Genomic DNA, 21679 nt, shown 5'->3' on the forward strand with positions numbered 1-21679 from the left:
CTAATTAAATACATATTTAAACAACGGTTATTCGAGTAGAAAACTAATCGGGTCTAAGTAATAATTTTACTTGGCATATGATTAATGTCTGTCAATATGATTAAACCGAATTAAATATTATAATTCATATCCGCTTAGTGTAAACGTGATATCCCTCGACCGTAGCGTCGGTCGTCTCAGTTCCTTTCTCGCGTAGTCGTAGATGCGAATTCTATGTCACGTGCATATTCATTTGATCTATATTGTTGTATGGTGTATTGTTTTCTGCCGTTTCAAGAATGTTGGATGTATGTTTGCACTCGCGTAGATATCGGGCCATTCGTGGAGTCTGAGGGAATTGCAGGAGAAGACCCTGAGCAGCAGCAGCTTGTTGAAGGCAAGTGTCCTCTGACCCATTATGTCCCTTTCACTTATAATACACTGTCCGACATTACTTAAGTGAAACCTAAGGATTGACTAGCTTTGTATTTACCTTATACTTGATTACCTATTGGGTTGCTATGGTTAGCTTTATGCTATTGCTTTAACTTAATCAACGAACATGATGTGAATATTTATGATACGATGATGTTGTCCCGATGATCTTGTGATATTTTAGGGGACTCGGGCTGTTTCCCGAGTACCTCTCAGTAAGGACCTGTTCGTTGAGAGACCACCCGGGATAACAGTGCAACCATGAGGGTGAAATGGGGCGCACTTAGCTAATTAATTAGAGGAACTAGAGGTGTAGTTGCTTCGCCGTCGTGCCGTCAATGGGGTCCAGGCACAGTGCTTGCTCTGCCGAGGCTGGGTCCCGAGGTTCTTTCGTTTTGCTTTTGTTAGTCACCCCCCTGCGGGGAGGGGTACTATGTTTATCAAACTGGAGAAACCTAACGGGCGGCTATGACCTCTAGGGAATCTTTGTAAAAGCTATGTAGTGATACCCTGCCGGACCACCTAGGAAGTGATCAATGGGGAGTCATGATCCCCGGGCAAAACGGGAATCACGGCTCATGGGTAAAGTGTGCGACCTCTGCAGAGGGTAATGAAACTGATATACCAGTCGTGCTTGTGGTTAAGAGCGGCCTTGGGATCCTCTTTGATTAGAGATACTCCGGATACACCTCAGATGATGACTTTGATGATGATGATTAATGATGGTGACTTTAATTATGTATTCTAGTATTTCCTCTCTAAGGAGGTACTTTTGGGATTAAAACTTGGGTTTTATGATAAAATCTGGCTTCTACTAACAATAAATACCTGACCAATTAAAAGCAACTACTTGAGCCTAACCCCACATAAAAGCTAGTCCACTTCAGCCAAACGGGGCATTTGCTGAGTACGTTGATGTGTACTCATCCTTGCTTTACCACAAAACACCAGGTTGTCCACATTGCAACCACTGCTCAAGAGAAGACGAAGCCGTGGAAGGAGACTTCCAGGAGTTCCAAGACTACGATGAGTTCTAGGTGTGGGTTGGCGGCAACCCCCAGTCAGCTGCCTGTGAAGGCCCTATCTTTACTGCGCTTCACTTAGCACTTTGATTTACCCGTTAAGTTGATGACTATGTGGATGTCTCTGACTCTATGATGTAATAAGTTAATATTCTTTTATGTTATTATTCGAGCACTATGCGATGATGTTCATTTATGTAATCGCTGTGTACGTGAATTCTGATCCTGGCACGTACATAGTTCGCATTCGGTTTGCCTTCTAAAACCATGTGTGACACCGACACAGGGGGAACGAGGCCCACAGTGTTTCAGTCGGAAGCTCGGTAGTAGAGATGACGGGGAGCGTCCGAGAGGAGCCGGAAGCGGACTGCCACTTGCGCGTGGAGATGGCCTGTGACTCTCTACAGAGTTACTCGACTAAGGTGCTTGGCCCTCGCGTGGATTACCCTTTGCGTAGGGGCACCAACGAGGATTAGTCAGAACCTTGTGTGGTTCTGGATACCTCGGTAAAAATACCAGCCTCATCCACAAGAGTTTGCTTTCTCTACTAGCTCTTTACCTTCTGCATTTATATCGAATACTTAAGTTTTAATCTCTCCTTTCTAGTTAGAATATTTAGGATTGAAACTTAGGCTTTGCGGTTGAGATAGCAACACTTAGATAAAACCTACTTTTCACATTCTAGATTGTTTATTTGTATAGGTTTTGTTCTAGGGATTTAATTGTAGCCTAGTTTAGAGATAGTTTTAAGAAGTCCTAATTCACCCCCTCTTAGGCACCACGGTTTCCTTCAAGTGGTATCAAAGCCCGGTTTGGCTTATTTGAAACGTTTTAGCTTCACCGCTAGTCGAGGCAACGCTTTTTAGAGGAAGGGGATGGATACCAATATGCCACCACACTTTGATGACACTACCTTTCCTTATTATAGTGCTAGAATGGCTTGTTACCTAGAAGCCATTGATCTAGATGTTTGGAGAGTCACTCATGATGGGATGTAACCACCTAAAATCCTGAGAAGCTCACCACAAGTGAGGAAAAAGAAATTCATTTGAATGCTAGAGCCAAAAATTGCTTCTATGGATCTCTTAGCATGGAAATTTTCAATCAAGTATATACATTGAAAATTGCTAATGAGATTTGGCTAAAATTGCATGAGCTCCATGACGGCTCATCTAATGTCCATGAGAAAAAACATGGCCTAGTCTTAAATGATTAAATTCCTTTGCTATGAAAGATAATGAGTTTGTTAGATACATGTATTCTTGTTTGAATCTAATCATCAATGAGCTCAATTCTATTGGAATTAATAGACTAGGTGATGTGACATTGTGAGGAAGATCATCTCCCTGCTACCACAACCAAAATATGGGAGCATCATCACCATTCTTCACAACATGGAGGACTTGAACACAATGACCCCAACAATTGTGATCAGAAATATTGCGGCATTTGAAATGTCGCAAAAGATGGGTCAACAGGAGCCAACTTCTTTAAGGCCATATGCTTTTGCATGTGATGAAAGTAAGATTGGCAAGAAGAAGGCTCGCACTCTAAACTCCTCAAGTTAAGAAGAGGAAGAAGAGGAAAGTGATGATGATGAAGATGATCAACCCTCAACATCATCCTTCATGGATGAAGAAACAATCTGACGCGTCAAAAAGGTAATGGAGACGATTCGCAAGATTAATCTAATGGGCGATCCTTTTTATAGGCGCCCGGGTAGGGGGAAGGGAGGAGGGGTGGCGAGCGCCGATGAGCTCGCCATGACGGTGGTGATGGCGCAAACTGGCGACGGGACGGCTCGGGCAGGCGGGGCGGGGGGGGGGGGGGTGAAGGGACGGCTCGGGCACAGTGAGCGGGGGCGCATGGTGCCAACCGAGCTGGTGAGCGTGTTAATGGCGACGGGATGGGGCGGACAGTGGCCGGCGGTGAACGCGCCGGTGGCTTGGTCACGGGCGAGGGGAGGGAGAAGCTGACATGCGGGGCCGGGCTGCCAGCGGGAGCGGTGCGCGGGAGGGGAGCGCGGCTGACAGGTGGGGCCGGGGTGTCAGGCGCGGGCGTGCGATGCTGGGCTGCTTGGGCCGCGGGAGGGAGAGGGGGGAGGGCGGGCGCGCGAGAGGGGGGTGGCTTGGGCCGGAAGCGGCCCAGCCGAGGGGGGGTTTCTTTCTCCTTTTTCTTTTCTTTTTCTATTTCTTAATCCTATTTTCTATTTCTAATTCTTTTATCTCCTTTTCTCTTGAACAAATAATTAGCTAAATAATCTTAGGTGCTAAAAATAATCTATGTGAGGTGCTTCTAACAATCAAAGTGTATGCATATGATGAGATGACCTATGGGATGGAGTTTAGGGAGAGATAAAAAAGGGTTAGGAGATTAGGATTCCAAACCTTGGGTTGAAATTTTGGGATGTTACACAAGTGAAGCAACTCAAAGACGGCACCTTCATCTCCCAAACAAAGTACACGCAAGACCTTCTTAAGAGGTTTGGGATGAAGGAAGCCAAGCCCGCGAAGACTCCAATGGGAACCGACGGGCATGTTGACCTCAACAAAGGAAGTAAGTCCGTTGATCAAAAGGCATACCGGTCTATAATAGGGTCATTACTTTATTTATGTGCTAGTAGACCGGATATTATGCTTAGCGTATGCATGTGTGCTAGATATCAATCCGACCCCAGGGAATGTCACCTTGTGGCCGTTAAGCGAATTCTTAGATATTTAGTTTCTACGCCTTGCTTCGGGATCTGGTATCCAAAGGGGTCTACCTTTGACTTGATTGGATACTCAGACTCCGTTTATGCTGGATGCAAGGTTGATAGGAAGAGTACATCAGGGACGTGCCAATTCCTAGGAAGGTCCCTAGTGTCTTGGAGTTCAAAGAAACAAACCTCCATTGCCCTATCCACCGCTGAGGCCGAGTATGTTGCCGCAGGACAGTGTTGCGTGCAACTACTTTGGATGAGGCAAACCCTGCGGGACTTTGGCTACAATCTGAGCAAAGTCCCACTCCTATGTGACAATGAGAGTGCAATCCGCATGGCGGATAATCCTGTTGAACACAACCGCACTAAGCACATAGTCATCCAGCATCACTTTCTGAGAGACCACCAGCAAAAGGGAGATGTCGAGGTGTTCCATATTAGCACCGAGAACCAGCTAGCCGATATCTTTACCAAGCCGTTAGATGAGAAAACCTTTTGCAGGTTGCGTAGTGAGCTCAATGTCTTAGATTCGCGTAACTTGGATTGATCTATAACATACATGTGTTCTATGCCTTTGATCATGTTACTTTATGTATTTAAGTCCATTATTGTTTAGTTATGGTGCTCAAGTTGTGCAAGGGATCCCCGGACCTCACAAGTCCATGTGTGAATGATGCACATATTTAGGGGGAGATGTGCTACAACTTGACCCTTTGAGACTAATCTGTTTGTTTGAGTATACTTGATGTAGTCTCAAAGGTGCATTGAAAGGGAAAGGTGAACTTGGACGATGCATAGACTTCCACTGCACTCCGGTATTAGTGTACTCACTCCCAAGTTCATACTTATGCTCTTATTGCCTTTTGCTCTTAATTGACATTTTTGGTGAGACAATGGGGTTAAAGGGCCAATAATGATCCCGTTTTGGTGCTTAATGCCAAAGGGGGAGAAATTAAGGCCAAAGCAAATGGATCAGCTACCACTTGTGAATTTTGAAAACAATAGAGTTAGAACTTTTGATTTGTCCAAAATACTCTTATTGCAAAATTTGGTCTCTTGTGGGGGAGAATTCATGATTATGGGGAAAAGGGGGAGTTTTTGGCTCTTGATCAATTTCACTCTTGGAATATCTCTCTTTATGCCCAAACAAGTGAGTTTGAATTAGAGATAGGAAAATGAATTTGATTGCAAAAACAAACCAAGTGGTGGCAAAGAATGATCCAAATATGCCAAATTATAGTAAAAAACAATTTGGTCCTTATTTGCATTGATGTTACACTTATTTTTGTTGTGTTGGCATAAATCACCAAAAAGGGGGAGATTGAAAGAGAAATGTGCCCTTGGGCCATTTCTATAATGTTTTGGTGATTAAGTGTCCAACACATAGTAAGTTGATTATGTGCCAAACAAGCAAGAAGTGCAAATCATGTAACAAGGTACGTTTCTAGACTTAGTACATTGTTTTGAGTACTAACATATATTGTCTAAGTGCTAGAAACAGAGAAAAGAAGAAAAGAAAAGAATTGCAAAAGACTTGGCTGGGTGCAGCCGAAGTCCAGCTCGGCCTGGCCCACCGGACAGTGTCCGGTGCGCCAGGCTGTCTCCGGTGAAAAGGCCGCTCTCGGGAAAAGTTTGGTGGCGTACGACTATTCACCGGACTGTCCGGTAGTGCACTGGACTGTCCGGTGAGCCAACGGTCGCCAGCGCAACGGTCGGTCGCGCAATCCGCGGGCGACGCGTGGCCCGCACCAATGGTCGGCAAGGGGCACCGGACTGTCCGGTGTGCACCGGACAGTGTCCGGTGCGCCAACGGGCCCGAAGCTGCAACGGTCGGGTGCGCCAGAAAAGGAAGGAGATTGCGCACCGGACAGCTACAGTGACTGTCCGACAGAAGGCAAGTTTGGCCTTCCTTGTTTGCCTCCAACGGCTCCTAGCTGCCTTGGGGCTATAAAAGGGACCCCTAGTCGCATGGAGGAGCAACCCAAGCTTACAAGAAACATTCTAAGACTCCAAGACTCCAACTTCACGCATTCGATTCTTTGAGATAGTGACTTGAGCTCCATTTGAGTTGTGAACTCCGTGCGTTGTGTTTTGAGCTCAAGTTGTGACTTGTGTGCGTGATTGTGCTGTGGATTTGAGTCTTGTGTGTGTTGCTCATCCCAACCTTACTCCGTGCTTTCTTTGTGATCAATCTTGTAAGGGCGAGAGGCTCCAACTTGTGGAGATTCCTCGCAAACGGGAAAAGGATATAAGGAAGAAAAGTCGTGGTATTCAAGTTGATCATTGGATCACTTGAAAGGGGTTGAGTGCAACCCTCGTCCATTGGGACGCCACAACGTGGAAGTAGACAAGTGTTACTTAGCCGAACCACGGGATAAAATCGCGTGTCTCTTGTGTTGCTTTCTCTGTGATTGTTTTATTCACAAGAACTCGCGTCAAAGCCACTTAATCATACTAACTCTCTCATAATTAAGTTTTGTGGCTATTTAGTCTTTATTTTTATAGATCACCTATTCACCCCCTCTAGGTGCTCTCATTAACTATTGTTAGCAATTAGATGAATGGATGGTGTTACTAGAATCCAATTACTAGAATTTTAGCAATTAGTTTATGAACCACAGTCTGCATGCATCTAGTGAATTTGTAGGAATTGAGTCTGCATACACGGTTCTCTAACCATAATATATATATATGCGCATAGTACATATACACAGTAAATCAATCATCCTTTAATTGAAAAGTATGAAGCATTAATTAAGATATAAGGCCTTAGACCCTGTTTGTTTCGGATTATAATCTCTCCAGATTATATAATTTAGTGTAAATAATCCAGCAGGTAAACAAACACCTAGATTATGAGTTCAGATTATATAATCTAAAGCTCATATTATGATAATATCATAATCTCCTCAAGAGTAGCTTATTTGAGATTATTTTTTGACAAAAGACCCACTACCTATGGTTATGTAAATAGAAATTATAATATATGTCATTCTTCTTTTCTCACCTCAAATAAACAAACAAGGATACTATTGTCTTTATGAAAAATCTACATTTATATAATCTAGACTACCAAACAGCTACATATAGATTATAATTTATCTAGATTATAATCTAGATCATATAATTTAGATTATAATCCAGATTATATAATCTATAAGCTGAAACAAATAGGACCTTAGATACACTCCTTGATACTGAACTATGTCTTAGGTGTGTTTTATATTTGGAGAACCGATGGAGTGGTGGTATTTCTATATTCTAAACGCGGAAGGAAACATGCTCAGCTAGGGTGTCCACGTCGTCGCTTTTGTTAACAACCGTTGGATCATCAACCAACGGTAGCCGGTCCAACCTTTTCACTTTTCACTGCAACGTCGCGATGCTTCCAGGTTTTTCTTCCTCCCACTGCACGGTTCGGCAGCCGCCTCTCTCTCCTACTGAAATCCTTATCTCTCGCCGCCTAGCTTCACCCGCACATGCCCACCGTCGTTCGTGTCGCCCACCTGCAGCCCCGCCTCTCTCTTCCTTCCTCCTTGCACCACGCTACTTGATGTGTCCCTGCACGGTCGAGTCATGGCACCATCGCCGTCGGGAGCAGCGACTGTGGTTCCTCAGTGTCCCTGCTCCCCTGCGCTTTGTCCTAGGGTTGCGTGGTGGGGAGGAGAAAAGGTACCAGTGGAAGATGGCGCTGCCGCAACGACAAAGATGGGAGCGGTTAGCCATGGAGTGGGATGTGCAGAGGCGGAGGTGAGATAACTAGAGCATAAGAAATTGAACGGCTTCTTCTCCATCCCATTTCCCTTCGTTTGCCTACTCCCTTCACCGCATACGGATAGGCCCTCAAGGTGATTTGCTTCTTCTCCCCATACCAAATCCTAAGTGCTGAAGCATCTACAGGGGAATGATAATACGATCAGCTAAGCAAGGTCATAGGTTAGGTCTAGCTTCGACGGATTAGACGAGGAAGCCGCAGCAGACCTTGGCATGAACATGATGTCTGATCTGAAACTCGCGCTTAGGAATGAAAAACTAAAGCAAGCTGCCAGTTGAATGTAACCCGCAGAACTACAAAACGCGGCAACATTTGTGGATAGACTTCAGATCGAGACTTCAAAGGTTTTTTTTGTTTCATAGATCTGGGACAAACATCATAATATTTGATTGGCTACTCAGTTACTAAAAAAATATGCATGCTAACTTGACTGTTGAGACAGGAACTTCTGTTTTTGGTAATAAAGGCATTCATCACGTCGTTCTTTGTGCAGAATTTAATCTTCACCATTCATATGGGCTGTAGGACTAGGTCTGTAGCAAAAAAATGTATGAAATTAGATACTATATATGCCATGATCTTTCACAGATTGTAGAACCATGAAGGGATACAATATATATAGCTAAAATTTCAGAAAATGCTACATCTATTCTAGGTACATCAACCTTTTGATTAGTATAGGTCCTTGCACGCTAATGTGGCGATGGTTGTGGTGGTTGTGACTGCAAGCTGAAGGACTCCATGTCGCACATACACATGCGGGACACGGGACTTTGCTAGGAGTGGGAGTGATTTTCATGGCCAGCGACAGTCAGCAGAGGTAATGTTTCTGTAACAATTTTTTATAAGACAATTTTTTATAGCATTATAAATCAGCGTTAGCATTGCAGTAATATTATGTGCTTATAACTTGTCATTAGCCATAAAGCTTATGTTTTTGCTGTTCAGTCTATGCTAGCCTTTTGGAAGGGCAACAAGTTTAATGGTTGCATTTCATTCATTCTTTATCAAATATATAATGCATGATGTGGATCGTGACATAATGTGGCTCCAACGGGATTTGTACATCTACACATGCAATCTTTTTTTATACATGACATATATTTTTAAATTAGGGCCAGTAATACCAGGGTTCAAGGTTCTTATGGATGGAGAGAAGATACCAAAATATAAACAGGAGGTTGAAGCCACTATCTGATGAAATGATCAAGTGTTGCGCATATAAATCATGTTTTGATTTTTTTTCCATTGTGTTTGGTTTTGGATATTGTTTTTTTGCTGTTATTCTTTATTGTCAGACTATAGGTCAAGGCCACTTCCTCATGAAATGATCAAGTGTTTCACATATAAACCCTATTCTAAAATTCTTCTCTATTGTGTTTGGTGTTTGATATAGTTTTTTTTGTTTGCTCCTTTTTTTATTCCTAACTTGCCATCAACTATATGTAAGTGATTTTACTTCTGCCCATGTACGCTAGAGAACATACACACTGTCTCTTGTACATATATGACTTAATGAGACAAAGACTACCGAGGGAGTCAACATTTGAAAATGATCTTCTAGAGGTACAAAAATTATTGTTTTGTTTTGGTTTCCATCTTATGCACTGAGGTCATAAGAGAATATATAGCTTGATATTGTCACCTCTTTGAATGAAACCTTAAATCTAGAATCGTGTTTTTTAAATAATAAAACTTTTCCTAAACGTTGAGGTTTTTAGTGCATGAAAGTGTAAATGTTGGTCTTATGTTACTCTATTCAAGAAGTGCATTATCTTTTTTGTTGCTTGTGGTTCCTGAATTGAATCAGTTGTTATTTGGACAGTTATATGTATCAAATTGCATGTCCTGATATATGTATTTTAATGAGAATTTTGGTTAATGCAGCTCCATAAGCGCACCAATGAAATTAGAATTGAGAATGAGTTGCTTAGGTCATAAGAGAATATATAGCTTGATATTTTCACCTCTTTAAATGAAACCTTAAATCTAGCACCGTGTTCCTTAAATAATAAAACTTTTCCTAAGCGTTGAGGTTTTTAGTGCATGACAGTGTAAATGTTGGTCTTATGTTACTCTATTCAAGAACTATATTATCTTTTTGTTGCTTGTGGTTCCTGAATTAAATCAGTTGTTATTTGGACAGTTATATTCTATGTGCTATCAGATACATTTCTATTATTTCTCTAGATTAGAACCTGATCACATAATTTCCTTCTAAAACTCTGTTCTCAAATGCTCTGAATCTGGTAAAAGTCCTTTGTTTGTGCTGCCTTGTGATTTGTTACTTTGAAAATATCTATGTTAATATACACTGTTTTGCCTTTGTTTGTGCTGGCACCTTCATATCTTGCTCTCAGCAGAAAAAAACATAGAGAAAAGCACAAACGCTTAATTATGTTTAATATGCAGTATCCTTCCAACATTGATGAGCTTGACATCATTGACAGTTTCTGCAACAATTTGTTTAACTGTCAACATATATGCAAAATAGTTAAATGGTATTCTTCACTGAAGAGTTATTATGCTTCTTTCCTACATAAATTTTCTCTCATACTATATTTATAAAAACGAAAATATGCTCTGGAGTGATAACAACAACTTTAGGTTTACTATTTTTATTGTTTTGCCCAAATAATCATTTTGTTTTATTTTCTTCACACAAATTCCTAAATTTCCGAATAGCCACCATACACTGACTAACCAACATACACTATTAAATACTGCAAAAACAATACTAAAAAATGAGACTCATATCTTATTACATACTCCCTTCATCCCAAAATATAATTCATTTTAGACTAATGATGCATTCATCAAGTAATACATGAATGTATTTTGCATATATGTCTATATTCATTATCATTAAATGAATGTTGACGGAAAAAATGAGCTAGAAAGAACTATGTTTTGGGACGGAAGGAGTATTTCTTATATTGCATATTTATATATAAAAGGACATATCAACAACCAACATCATGTGATTTTAGTGACCTTTTAAATACATGTATGTACCGCTCACCCATTGCTATTTAACGCTTGCAGGAAACTCCCACTGATAAAGATAAAGAGAAAGCTTCCTCTTCAATCTCCTCCAAAGAGGTAAGCTTCTACATAGGTTCCTCATATCCATCAAGCATGTTAACTGCACGTGCATATATTTTTACACACTGCATAATTGTACTTCACTACATAATGATTGACAAGATTATTAAAATCCTACCTTTCATTTAATAGGTTCAAACAAGGATCATTCATAATCAAAGATTCCACAGACCAAAAGACGAGGAATGATATATGCAACCACACGAAACTAACTGAGATTCAACCATTGTATGCATTGCACCACCTTTTGTTATCGATCCTACCCTTTTGTAACTAAATATAATGCTCGCAAGTATAAACAACCCTTCCTATGTGGTACTAAACACCAAGATCAGTTTATGTGATGTAGGACCAGTTTTCCTATGTGGTATTAAACACCAGGATTAGTTTATGTGATGTAGGATCAATTTTCCTATGTGGTACTAAACACCAGTATCAGATTATGTGATGTAGGATCAGTTTCCGTGGCGCAGCTCATATCTATTTGGGCTGATGGCTTATTAAGAAGACATGATAACTATGTACGTTATCAGTTTGTAACTAAGCACAACGCAAACCTCCAGATCGTACTAACTACTTATTAAAGACATTTCATACTTACTGTTCCTTTTTAATTTTGGTAAAGGTCATATAACCTGGCGCGCGCTAGGCGCGCGTCAACTACTAGTCCCCTAAATCAACGGTCGAAGTTCAATTCAATGCGAGGAAACCTTTGTGCTCATTGGGCAACTTGCCTTCGATTCCGCAAACAACTCACCCCATCGGTGCTTGATTTCACGTGCTCCAGATGGTCCTCGAGGCCAGAGATAGAGATCGTAGCCTCTTGGGTGAATCATCCGCGACCCTAAGTCCAAGACCGCCGTCCTTGCCGCTAAAATCTCGCCACCCTTTCGCACAGGGACGGAGCCAGGAAAAAGTTTAGGAGGGACTGAACTATATTGTTGCAGTATAAAAGCTCATTCTACATTATATTATATACATTTTAGATTAGGGGAGGCTATAGTGGGGCTCCATGGGATCCGAAGCGGTAGGGGGGGCTCGAGCCCCGCCCGCCCCACCGCTGGATCCGTCCCTGCTTTCGCACCTCGCCACCGATGGTTGTTTTCGCGCGCGACTAAAACACTGGATGTTCAAATGGCTGCCGGATGCCTCTCGTTTTTCAATGCTCACGCAACTACTCAAACATGCAAACATGTTGTTTATCTCGCGGTTTTGCACGCCACCGTTGAGGTCAGTCTTATTTGAAGTTTTTGGCTACACCACATGTTTTGGAGTAGAGACGGCAATAGAGACCTAATTCTCGATTCCCGCGGAGAATTCCCCTTAGGCCCCGTTTGTTTCGTTGGAATTCAATTCCATTTTAATAATTATAATTTAGACAAAACTAATTAAGTTCATATATTTATATATGTAATATATTTGTATATTATCCTAAATCATACGAGAGAGATAATTTTATACTACATTTATGTTATAGCGAAGCAAATATAAGATTGTGCTATAAGTTGTACATCGGAAAAATAACATGTAAATATATAGAATCAATTTTCATCTCTCACCCCATGAATTTGAGATAGGCTTATATGATAACTTTGGAAAGTGGTGGAATGTCACATTCTAAAAAAATAGCATATTCTATTAGTAAGATTCCAATTCCTCAAAATGAAAGGAAACAAACGGGACCTTAGGGGACGGGTATGCGAGCAATTTAGTCTCCACAGGAATCGAGACGGGAAAATTTAGTCCCTATCAAATTCGCGAGGACGGGGATAAGCAACAATGTCTGTCTCCGTTCCCTGTTGACTTGTTAAAATCACACTAAAAATTTCAATATATAGTTTATTATAAAATGACAAATTAAACTTTAATATAGATCTCTCTTATAATTTTAGTTTTTGCTTGTTCAATTTAATATTGATTTTTATATAATTAATTTAAATTTGCCTTTAAACAGTGCACTTATTAGTGAAGACGGATTCCCCTAAATTCTTTGACGGGAACAGATACGGGAGAAAAGGCTCCTCATAAGTGTTTGTCGAGACAGGAACGAGGATGGAGAGCCATTCCTCGATGAAAAATTCTCGGTTGCCATTCCTATTGTGGACAGATTCGCTAGGTCCATGTCCACCCCGACTTTCATTAAGGCCTTGTTCGTTTACGTCGGATTGCACCCGAAATTGTTACAGCTAATCAAAGTTTATATAAATTAGAGAAGGAATCCGGTTAAGAATCGTTCCGGCCCACCAATCCGGCACAAACGAACAAGACCTAAAGTGCAAAAAAAAAAGTGAGGCGCCACAAACTACATCCCAATGAATGTAACAAGAAGACATCACATGTCACAGAGCAAACTGAAATTTTTATTTCATTGCATGGTACCTTCACCATTGCATTAGTAATGCAACACATTACAACCAAGTTACTTGGAGCCGCACGGTGACAAGAACGATAAAATGCTACCTTTATTCTTCTCTTGCGCCTCGAGAATTGTGCGATGTAGCATCGCGTTGTCTTTGCTGAGAGCATTGATCTCAGTCATCTTTTCCTCCAACGCCGCCTTCAGTTTCCCTTTCTCACCGTCCTTGCCAGCAATGTGATTCTCGAGTTCCTCGATTTTTAACTTGAGCTTGTTACCTTCGACCTTCTCGGACACTAGTGCTTTCTGGACAGAGTTCTTCTCGTCGTTCAGGCGCGACTGCTTGGCATCAAGTTCGTCGCAGGACGCTTGCAGCTGTGACACAGAGAGCCGGATCCTCGCCAGCTCATCCTTCAGCCTGTCAGCCTCTGCATCTTTGTTGCGCGCTGCTTTCTCGGCCGCTTCCTTGCTGGCGTGGATTTCCTCTATCTTCCTCCTGAGGTTCTCTATTTCTGCCATGAACTTGGCCTTCTCAGCGTCACATGACCTCACAACTGTCTCCCTCGCCTCTGCCGATGCAGCCAAGTCCATCTTGAGGCGCTTAACCTCTAATTCAGCCATGGCATGCCTCTGCTCCGCTATTAAAATCTCCAAACGGAGCTTATCCTTTTCGCCCTCCACCAGATCCTTCTTGGTTTGGATTTCCTCCACCTTCCTCTTAAGATCCTCCAGTTCCTTCGTGGTCTTTGCTTTCTCGGCACCAAATGCTTTTGTAGCCGCCTCCTTTGCCTCCACCAATGCTCCCAGTTCCATCTTAAGGCTCTCAGCCTCTGCTTCGGACATGCTTTGTTTGTGCTGTGCGGTCAAAACCTCCAGCTGAAGCTTGTCGTTTTCAGCCTCCAGCAAACCCTTGTTGGTCTGCAATTCCTCTAGCTTCTTCTCAAGGTCATCCAGTTCCTTCAGGATCTCTGCCTTCTCAGCATCGAACTCCCTCGTAAGGATCTGCTTGGCCTCCTCTACTGCCCCCAATTCCATCCTGACGCTCTTAATCTCTCCTTCAAATAGGCTACGCTCTTGCTCTGCACTCGAAATCTTTGACCGAAGCTCCTGGTTCTGACTCTCTACCAAATCCCTGTTGGCCTTGATCTCCTCGATTGTCCTCTTAAGGTTGTCCATTTCCTCCATGATTTCTGCCTTCTCAGCTTCAGATGCCCTTGCAGCTGCCTCCTTCGCCTCCACCACTGAACACACTACTTGTTTAATGCACTTAACCTCTGCTTCAGACTGTCTATATTTCTCCTGTGCTGTGAGAATCTCAGACTGAAGCTTACTGTTTTCTCCCTCCACTAAATCCTTATTAGCTTCGATTTCCTTCAGCTTCCTCTGTAGTTCCTCTAATTCATTGGTGATTTCTGCTTTTTGTACGTCGAAAGCCTTGGCAGCCGCCTCCTTCGCCTCCAACAACCCACTCAGTTCCTTCTTGAGCCTCTCAATCTCTGCTTCAGACATGTTTTGCTTTTCAGCTGCGATCAAAGCCTCGGACCGAAGCTTGTCATTCTCGCTCTCTGTCAAATCCTTGATGGCCAGCATTTCCTCCAGCCTCATCTTGAGATCCTCCGATTCTAGCGTGATTTTCTCTCTCTCGTCGTTGAATTCCTTGGCAGCTGCCTCCTTTGCCTCCGCCAGCGCGCCTAATTCCTTCGTCAGCCTCTCAACCTCCGCTGCAGACTTGCTACACTTTTCCTCCGCAACCAAAACCTCCGACTGAAGCTTATCATTTTCAGCCTTCAAGCTTCTCCCCACCTCTTCCTTGTGGCTTGAGATCGCCTTTGCCTCCTCCAGTTGCTTCTCCAGCTTGGCCTTCTCGCCCATCAGCTGGGTAATTTTGTGCTCCAGTTCCCACACCCTGTCCCCAAGTGTGGAGACCTGGTGCGATAGGGTCCTCACCCTGTCATCTGTGAAGAGATCTGCAACACACGTACGGTACATTTTAGAGAAGAGAGCTGGTACTACACACACCACCGCGCAGATAAAGAAAAGGAAAGATGATGACTTGGCGCACACCCGCAAACCAAGGCGATGTCGGCGAAGACATGTCTGTCGGTTGCCGCTGTTGTCACACACTCTTCTGAGAAATGGAAGACGCTTTGCTGTGCACCAGTCCCGGAGCAGAGGAATATATATACACCTGCAGACCTGCTGAAGCCTGAAGCTGCCTCAGCTGAGGTCTGAGGATAAAGTGTCCATGACTCCATGAGCCAGAGGGAAGAAACGTGGGGAGAGACAAGGGATGGAGTGTGGATGCAGGGAGAGATGGAGTGTCGGTGGGGAAGAGGGATGGGTACATATAGGTTTTGTTTGATATAAGAACATTGAAAAAGGTGAAGAATCTCTGTGGCAAGAATGAATCAGTACAATGCAGAAGGATGAAGAAAGAAACGAACGATATCTCATGGATCGCAATTCGCAAGGCAACTTTTATGTACTTTTTGCAACAGTGCTTGGACAACAGTTTCGCAAGTGTATTTTATACTTTTATGTACTTTTTGCAACAGTTTCTAAAGTATGCATGGGGTCAGTTTTCTAATTTCTTTAGAAACTGCAGGATTTCAGGCAGTTAAACTCGACATTCAGTAAAGGCACTTAAACAACTAGCACATAACAGACTTGAGGTAACAGAACAGTAGGAGTCCGAAACAGAGCCCAACTCATTGAGGAAAAAACTGTTTTGCTAACATCTCTAAAACCTCAAACAATGGACAGTGTGTCTGCAAGTATTTAGACATCGTATGAAAAAAAATAAGTCATCTAAAAGTTGCCATTACTACCACAAGCCCCAAGTATCCTACAACTATGGGCAGTGTGTCATTCCAGTTTCTGAAGACACCTAACAGGATGCTCTACTATTCTTGACGGATGTCTCCAAAATGTAGTTGACATTTCAGGTTTGCAAAATATATTGGACACAAGTCTGACCATCATATGCATGAAACATGAAACTATAGAAATAGGGGATGTCCACTTTGCAACCTGAAAATAAAATAGAAGTAACCACTAAAGAATTCTAAAATTCTGTAAAATAATGTAAAATCTAGTTACAAAAATCAGAGGAACAACACATCTAACAACAGAAACAATATACCACTAAGAAAATCTCAAGCAGTCTACAAAAAACTAACTGAAATGACCTGAAACAAACTAAAAAAACAACAATTGCATATCCATCGTTTCCTATGATACTCTGGAATAAACTGCATCTAACTGAAAAATATTAGTCTGACATAGATTTCAACTCTGAAACAGATTATGAACAAAGACAACTGACCATACACTCCCATGATATGCAAAAGATACAAGGAGCTTGTGCAAAAAACAGTTATCCAAAGAAGAATGTCATCAACTAGACCTGGTTATTTCAAGAAAGGAGCACCTTTCTACCTTCATGTGCATGAGCCTGAAAATGTTCTGTGCATTTCACAAGCGATTGTAATCTACAAAAGTATGTGTTGCTTGTAAAGTCGCCTACAATCATGTCAAATCTTTAAGTTCAGTGACAAATTTGTAACCCAAATTTATATTTACAACTTGTTTGAAGGCCATCGCTGGTGGATAAACAGGAATACAGTTTGTCAGATTTAGACAACAAATCCTAAACCAGGGACTCCTAAATATTCATGGCAGCAGCATAGCCATTGGATTCAAGCAACCGAAACAAACTATGTCACAGATCTATGCATGCTGAAAAGAAATGGGAACAAGCTGATGAACCTTTCGACGAATCGAGGCATCTTCCGAGCTTCGACGGCAACAACCAGCTGCCCACGACGCCGCCGACCAAAAAGACCACCACATGCCAGTCGTGTCCTCGACGATGCTTCTCGGGCTCGGCCTTTCCTCGCTCCTCTGTGCCAACTTCCAGATCCCGTCACCGAGTCGCTCCAGGACCGTGGCCGCCACCGTCCCCTGTCACGGCCCTTGGCCGGCGCGGCGTCACCGACGTGAGCAGATGAGCAATCTCAGGTGATCGCCGGAATACGATAACAACCGGAAGGTTGATTCGTTTTGGTTTTATTTCTTGGATGCCCCTTCCTCAAGTCTTACAACATACTTATACTAATGGCATGGGTATAGCCCACTACGGCCCGGTACGGCCCACCACCATTACAAATTCAAATACGTACTCACTAGTACTTGTATGTGCGATCTCTAACATTGGCCGGATGTTACATTACCGTCCCGTCAAAGCGTTGCTTGTCCCCAAGCAACACTGACATGCAATGCAGACAAAATGCCTGAATCCCAAGGTCTAGTTATCCAAAGAAGAAGCATGCCAAGAGGGACCGTACATAGGACCATATCATCATGGAATGCCATCTTATCACCGTGCACCCTCAACTCATCACCTCCATATTGTTTCCTTGGTACGTTCTGCTCGTAGACTATCAAGATTCCATTAGTAAATGCACGAACAAAATGAGAACTGCCCTCAGGAACATAGCAGTGGTCTCTGCTCACTTCGTATGGATCATACAGATCCCATAAGGCCATGGAGAGATCAGTAAGGGAGGCAGCAACAGCATACACCAGATTTGCCAAATGCCAGTCCAGAAACAGTTTCGCTTCATGCTTAACTGCAACACCACGTGCTGCTCGGAATGCTGCAAGTGCCATGCCTAACGTCACTTCAACACCATGTGGTACACCATCTACAACCACCTGTCTCAACCGACAAACTTTGTCCAAAAACTGGTTGAAAACGATGTCTCCAAAATCAGCAGCAACAACAACGGCGTCTAGATTTTGCTATGTATACTTGCTAAAAACTAAAGATGAGGCTTTAGACTACTTTAAAATCTATAAGGCTGAAGATGAAAATCAACTAGAGAGAAAGATCAAACGTCTTAGATCAGATCGTGGTGGCAAATTCTTTCCCAAAGGCTTTGATGATTTCTGTGCAGAACATGACATTATTCATGAGAGGACGCCTCCCTATTCACCCGAATAAAACGGGATTGCTGAAAGAAAAAACCGTACGTTGACTGACCTGGTGAATGCCATGTTAGACACTTGTGGTTTATCTAAGGCATGGTGGGGGAGGCAGTCCTGACTTTTTGTCATGTTTTGAATAGAATTCCTATGGGCAAAGAAGATAAAACCCCTTATGAGAAGTGGGTTGGGAGAAAACCATCACTTTCATACTTGCGCACGTGGGGGTGCATGGCGAAAGTTAATATACCAATTAATAAAAAGTGCAATCTTGGACCAAGGACAGTGGATTGTGTCTTTCTTGGATATGCTTCGTGTAGCATAGCATATAGACTTTTAGTAGTTAAATCTTAAATTCCTGATGTGTATGTTGATACTTATTATGGAATAACGTGATGCTACTTTCTTTGAACACATATTTCCAATGAAAGACATTCATAGCAATTCTAGATACTCTTCTGAGATAACTCCTGAACATAATACACCTGTTGAGAGTTCTGAACAGCCACATGAAATTGTCCTAGAAGAGGATGACAATGATGCTCCTAAAAGGAACAAGAGACAAAGGGTTGAAAAATCCTTTGGTGATGATTTCATTGTGTACCTTGTGGACGATACTCCTACTACCATTGCAGAAGCATTTGCATCTCTAGATATAGATGATTGGAAAGAAGCAGTTCATAATGAGATGGACTCCATTCTTTCAAATGGTACGTGGGAAGTCACTGATCGACCCTATGGATGTAAACATGTGGGTTGTAAGTGGGTGTTTAAAAAGAAGCTCAAGCCTGATGGTACAATTGAGAAGTACAAGGCTAGGCTTGTGGTTAAAGGCTATACTCAGAAAGAAGGAGAAGACTTCTTTGATACTTACTCACTTGTTGCTAGAATGACTACTATTCGAGTACTACTTTCCTTTGCTGCCTCGTATGGTCTTCTTGTCCATCAGATGGATGTAAAGACAACTTTTCTTAATGGAGAGCTGTACGAGGAAATCTATATGGAATAGCTTGATGGATTTGTAGTAAAGGGTCAAGAAAGCAAGGTGTGCAAGTTATTGAAATCTTTGTATGGTCTGAAGCAAGCACCAAAGCAATGGCATGAGAAGTTTGACACGATTCTAACGTCTACAGGCTTTGCCATTAATGAGGCAGACAGGTGTGTATATTATCGCTGTGGTGGGGGTGAAGGTATTATATTGTGCTTATATGTTGATGATATATTGATATTTGGCACAAACATTGATGTGATCAATGAAGTCAAGTATTTTCTATCAAAGAGTTTTGATATGAAAGATCTGGGGGAAGCTGATGTGATTCTAAACATCAAGCTGATTAAGGCAGATGGTGGGATTACTCTCTCGCAATCTCACTATGTTGAAAAGGTTTTGAAGCGATTTGGCTTCTCTGATTGCAAACCTTCTCCAACACCTTATGATCCCAGTGTGACACTGCGAAAGAACAAGAGAATTGGTTTAGACCAATGGAGATATTCTCAGATCATTGGTTCACTCATGTATCTTGCTGGTGCAACAAGGTCCGATATTTCGTTTGCTGTGAGCAAATTGAGTAGGTTCATGTCAAACCCTAGGACTGATCATTGGCATGCACTTGACCGGGTTATGCACTACTTGCAAGGTACAATGAGCTATGGAATTCACTATTCTGGTCAGCATGCAGTACTTGAAGGATATAGTGATTCGAACTAGATATCTGATGCAGATGAGCTTTATGCTACCAGTGGTTATGTCTTTACTATTGGTGGAGGTGCGGTATCATGGAGGTCATGCAAGCAGACCATCTTGACGAGGTCAACCATGGAAGCCGAGCTAGCTACACTTGACACAGCAACCGTTGAGGCAGAATGGTTGCGTGAACTCTTGATGGACTTTCCGGTGGTTGAGAAACCAATACCAGCTATCCTTATGAACTGTGACAATCAGACAGTGATTGCTAAAGTGATGAGTTCTAATGATAATGGGAAGTCATCAAGACATGTCAAAAGACGATTGAAGTCTGTCAGAAAGTTGAGAAACTCCGGAGATATAAGTGTGACTTATTTTTCAACAAATAAAAATTTGGTAGATCCTTTTACAAAGGGACTACCACGTAATGTGGTAGAAATCGCATCGAGAAAGATGGGTATGAGACCCGTATAAGTTGCCATGGTGGAAACCCAGTCTATGTGATCGGAGATCCCGTGAATTAGGTCCTAGGAAGAACAAGTCATTGGTGAACTGAGGAGAGTAACCTTTGACCCTCTTTAAGTAAAGATGCAATACTCTCAAATATTGTAAGGCAAGTTGGCTTTGTGCCTTAATGTGTTTTGTTGGCTTTTATTAGCGAAGATGTTGTCCTGCAGAACATTCTTGAAAGAACACACCTATATGAGTTAGACTGTCTAACGTCGCAGTCTATGAGATCTGGGTGATCTCTAGTAAACTCATGAAGAGACCTTGGAGTACGACATATATGCTCCACCCGAGAAGGGGACTACTGGTAGCCAGGTACTGGTTATGGCTTTAAGTGAAACCCATCCACACAAAACTTGCAATTCAAGGCATAGTCCATTGTCCAAGTTGTGGGTTGGTGTAGCTTAGAGTTCTAGTCGGAAGTTCAACTTAACAGTCTCTGCTGAAACACTAGTATATTAAACAGTAGTGAACAGTAGCAAAACTGCAGATGGGCATTTGAGATCTGGTGGGGGATTGTTGGATTTATGGGCTAGGCCCAATTAAGAAATTCAATTAAATCCTAGAAAAATCTCAAAAGCCCATGTATGGGTATGGCTAGGGAATAGTGGAACTATTAGTAATATATTGCTAGTCCAAGTGGAGTGAAACTAATTTAAATATAGAGACTATACCCACTCACCAAGTCATGGATGAGAGGAGATAGTGTGGAGAACCACACGCGTGCGCGCGCTCGATTGCCTGGGCGGGGCGCGGGCGCACGACATGCGCGTGAATGGTCCGCCGAAATCCGACCCCTCGCCTTGCGGGGGCGCGACTTCCTTTTGCCGTTTTATTTTTTGGTTGCTTGGCTGTTAAGTTTAGAATCCTAATCGATCGCTATAAGGATCTAAACTGAACGCGAGTTTTTCGCGTGTAGATCGGATCGCGGATAGCTATCGGTTCGCGGACTCGGCCCTATATAAGGCGCATGACAGCCATCATCAAACTCATCCCAATATTCGCCTCTGTTCACAACCGCGCCGCCATCATAGTTCTCTTCATCCCGACCGCCAACGTGTATCTGCGATCGGGAGAGTAGGTCTCCGGAACCCTTCGCCTTCGAGATCCTGCACCGGGAGAGGGCGAA

At 42.6% G+C, this 21679-nt stretch overlaps 1 protein-coding gene and 1 long non-coding RNA gene across 2 annotated transcripts; one reads left to right on the top strand and one right to left on the bottom strand.

Annotated features, from left to right (window-relative positions):
* The first annotated feature begins 7571 nt into the window (after window positions 1-7571).
* Window positions 7572-11562, top strand: LOC103640971 (uncharacterized). Its single transcript, XR_002265800.2, has 3 exons — window positions 7572-8732; window positions 10958-11014; window positions 11150-11562. It is a non-coding gene; the product is annotated as an uncharacterized lncRNA (long non-coding RNA).
* Window positions 11563-13354: 1792 nt separating this feature from the next.
* On the bottom strand, window positions 13355-20524 carry LOC109939228 (chromosome segregation ATPase). Its single transcript, XM_020545680.3, has 2 exons — window positions 15438-20524; window positions 13355-15340 (listed from the first exon to the last, which is right to left on the bottom strand). The coding sequence occupies exons 1-2, from the start codon at window positions 15466-15468 to the stop codon at window positions 13437-13439; spliced, it is 1935 nt and encodes a 644-aa protein (XP_020401269.1). The 5' UTR covers window positions 15469-20524; the 3' UTR covers window positions 13355-13436.
* Window positions 20525-21679: the final 1155 nt, after the last annotated feature.

Source organism: Zea mays, chromosome 10 (genome assembly GCF_902167145.1).
Source record: "Zea mays cultivar B73 chromosome 10, Zm-B73-REFERENCE-NAM-5.0, whole genome shotgun sequence".
In the NCBI taxonomy this organism is placed as follows: Eukaryota; Viridiplantae; Streptophyta; class Magnoliopsida; order Poales; family Poaceae; genus Zea; species Zea mays.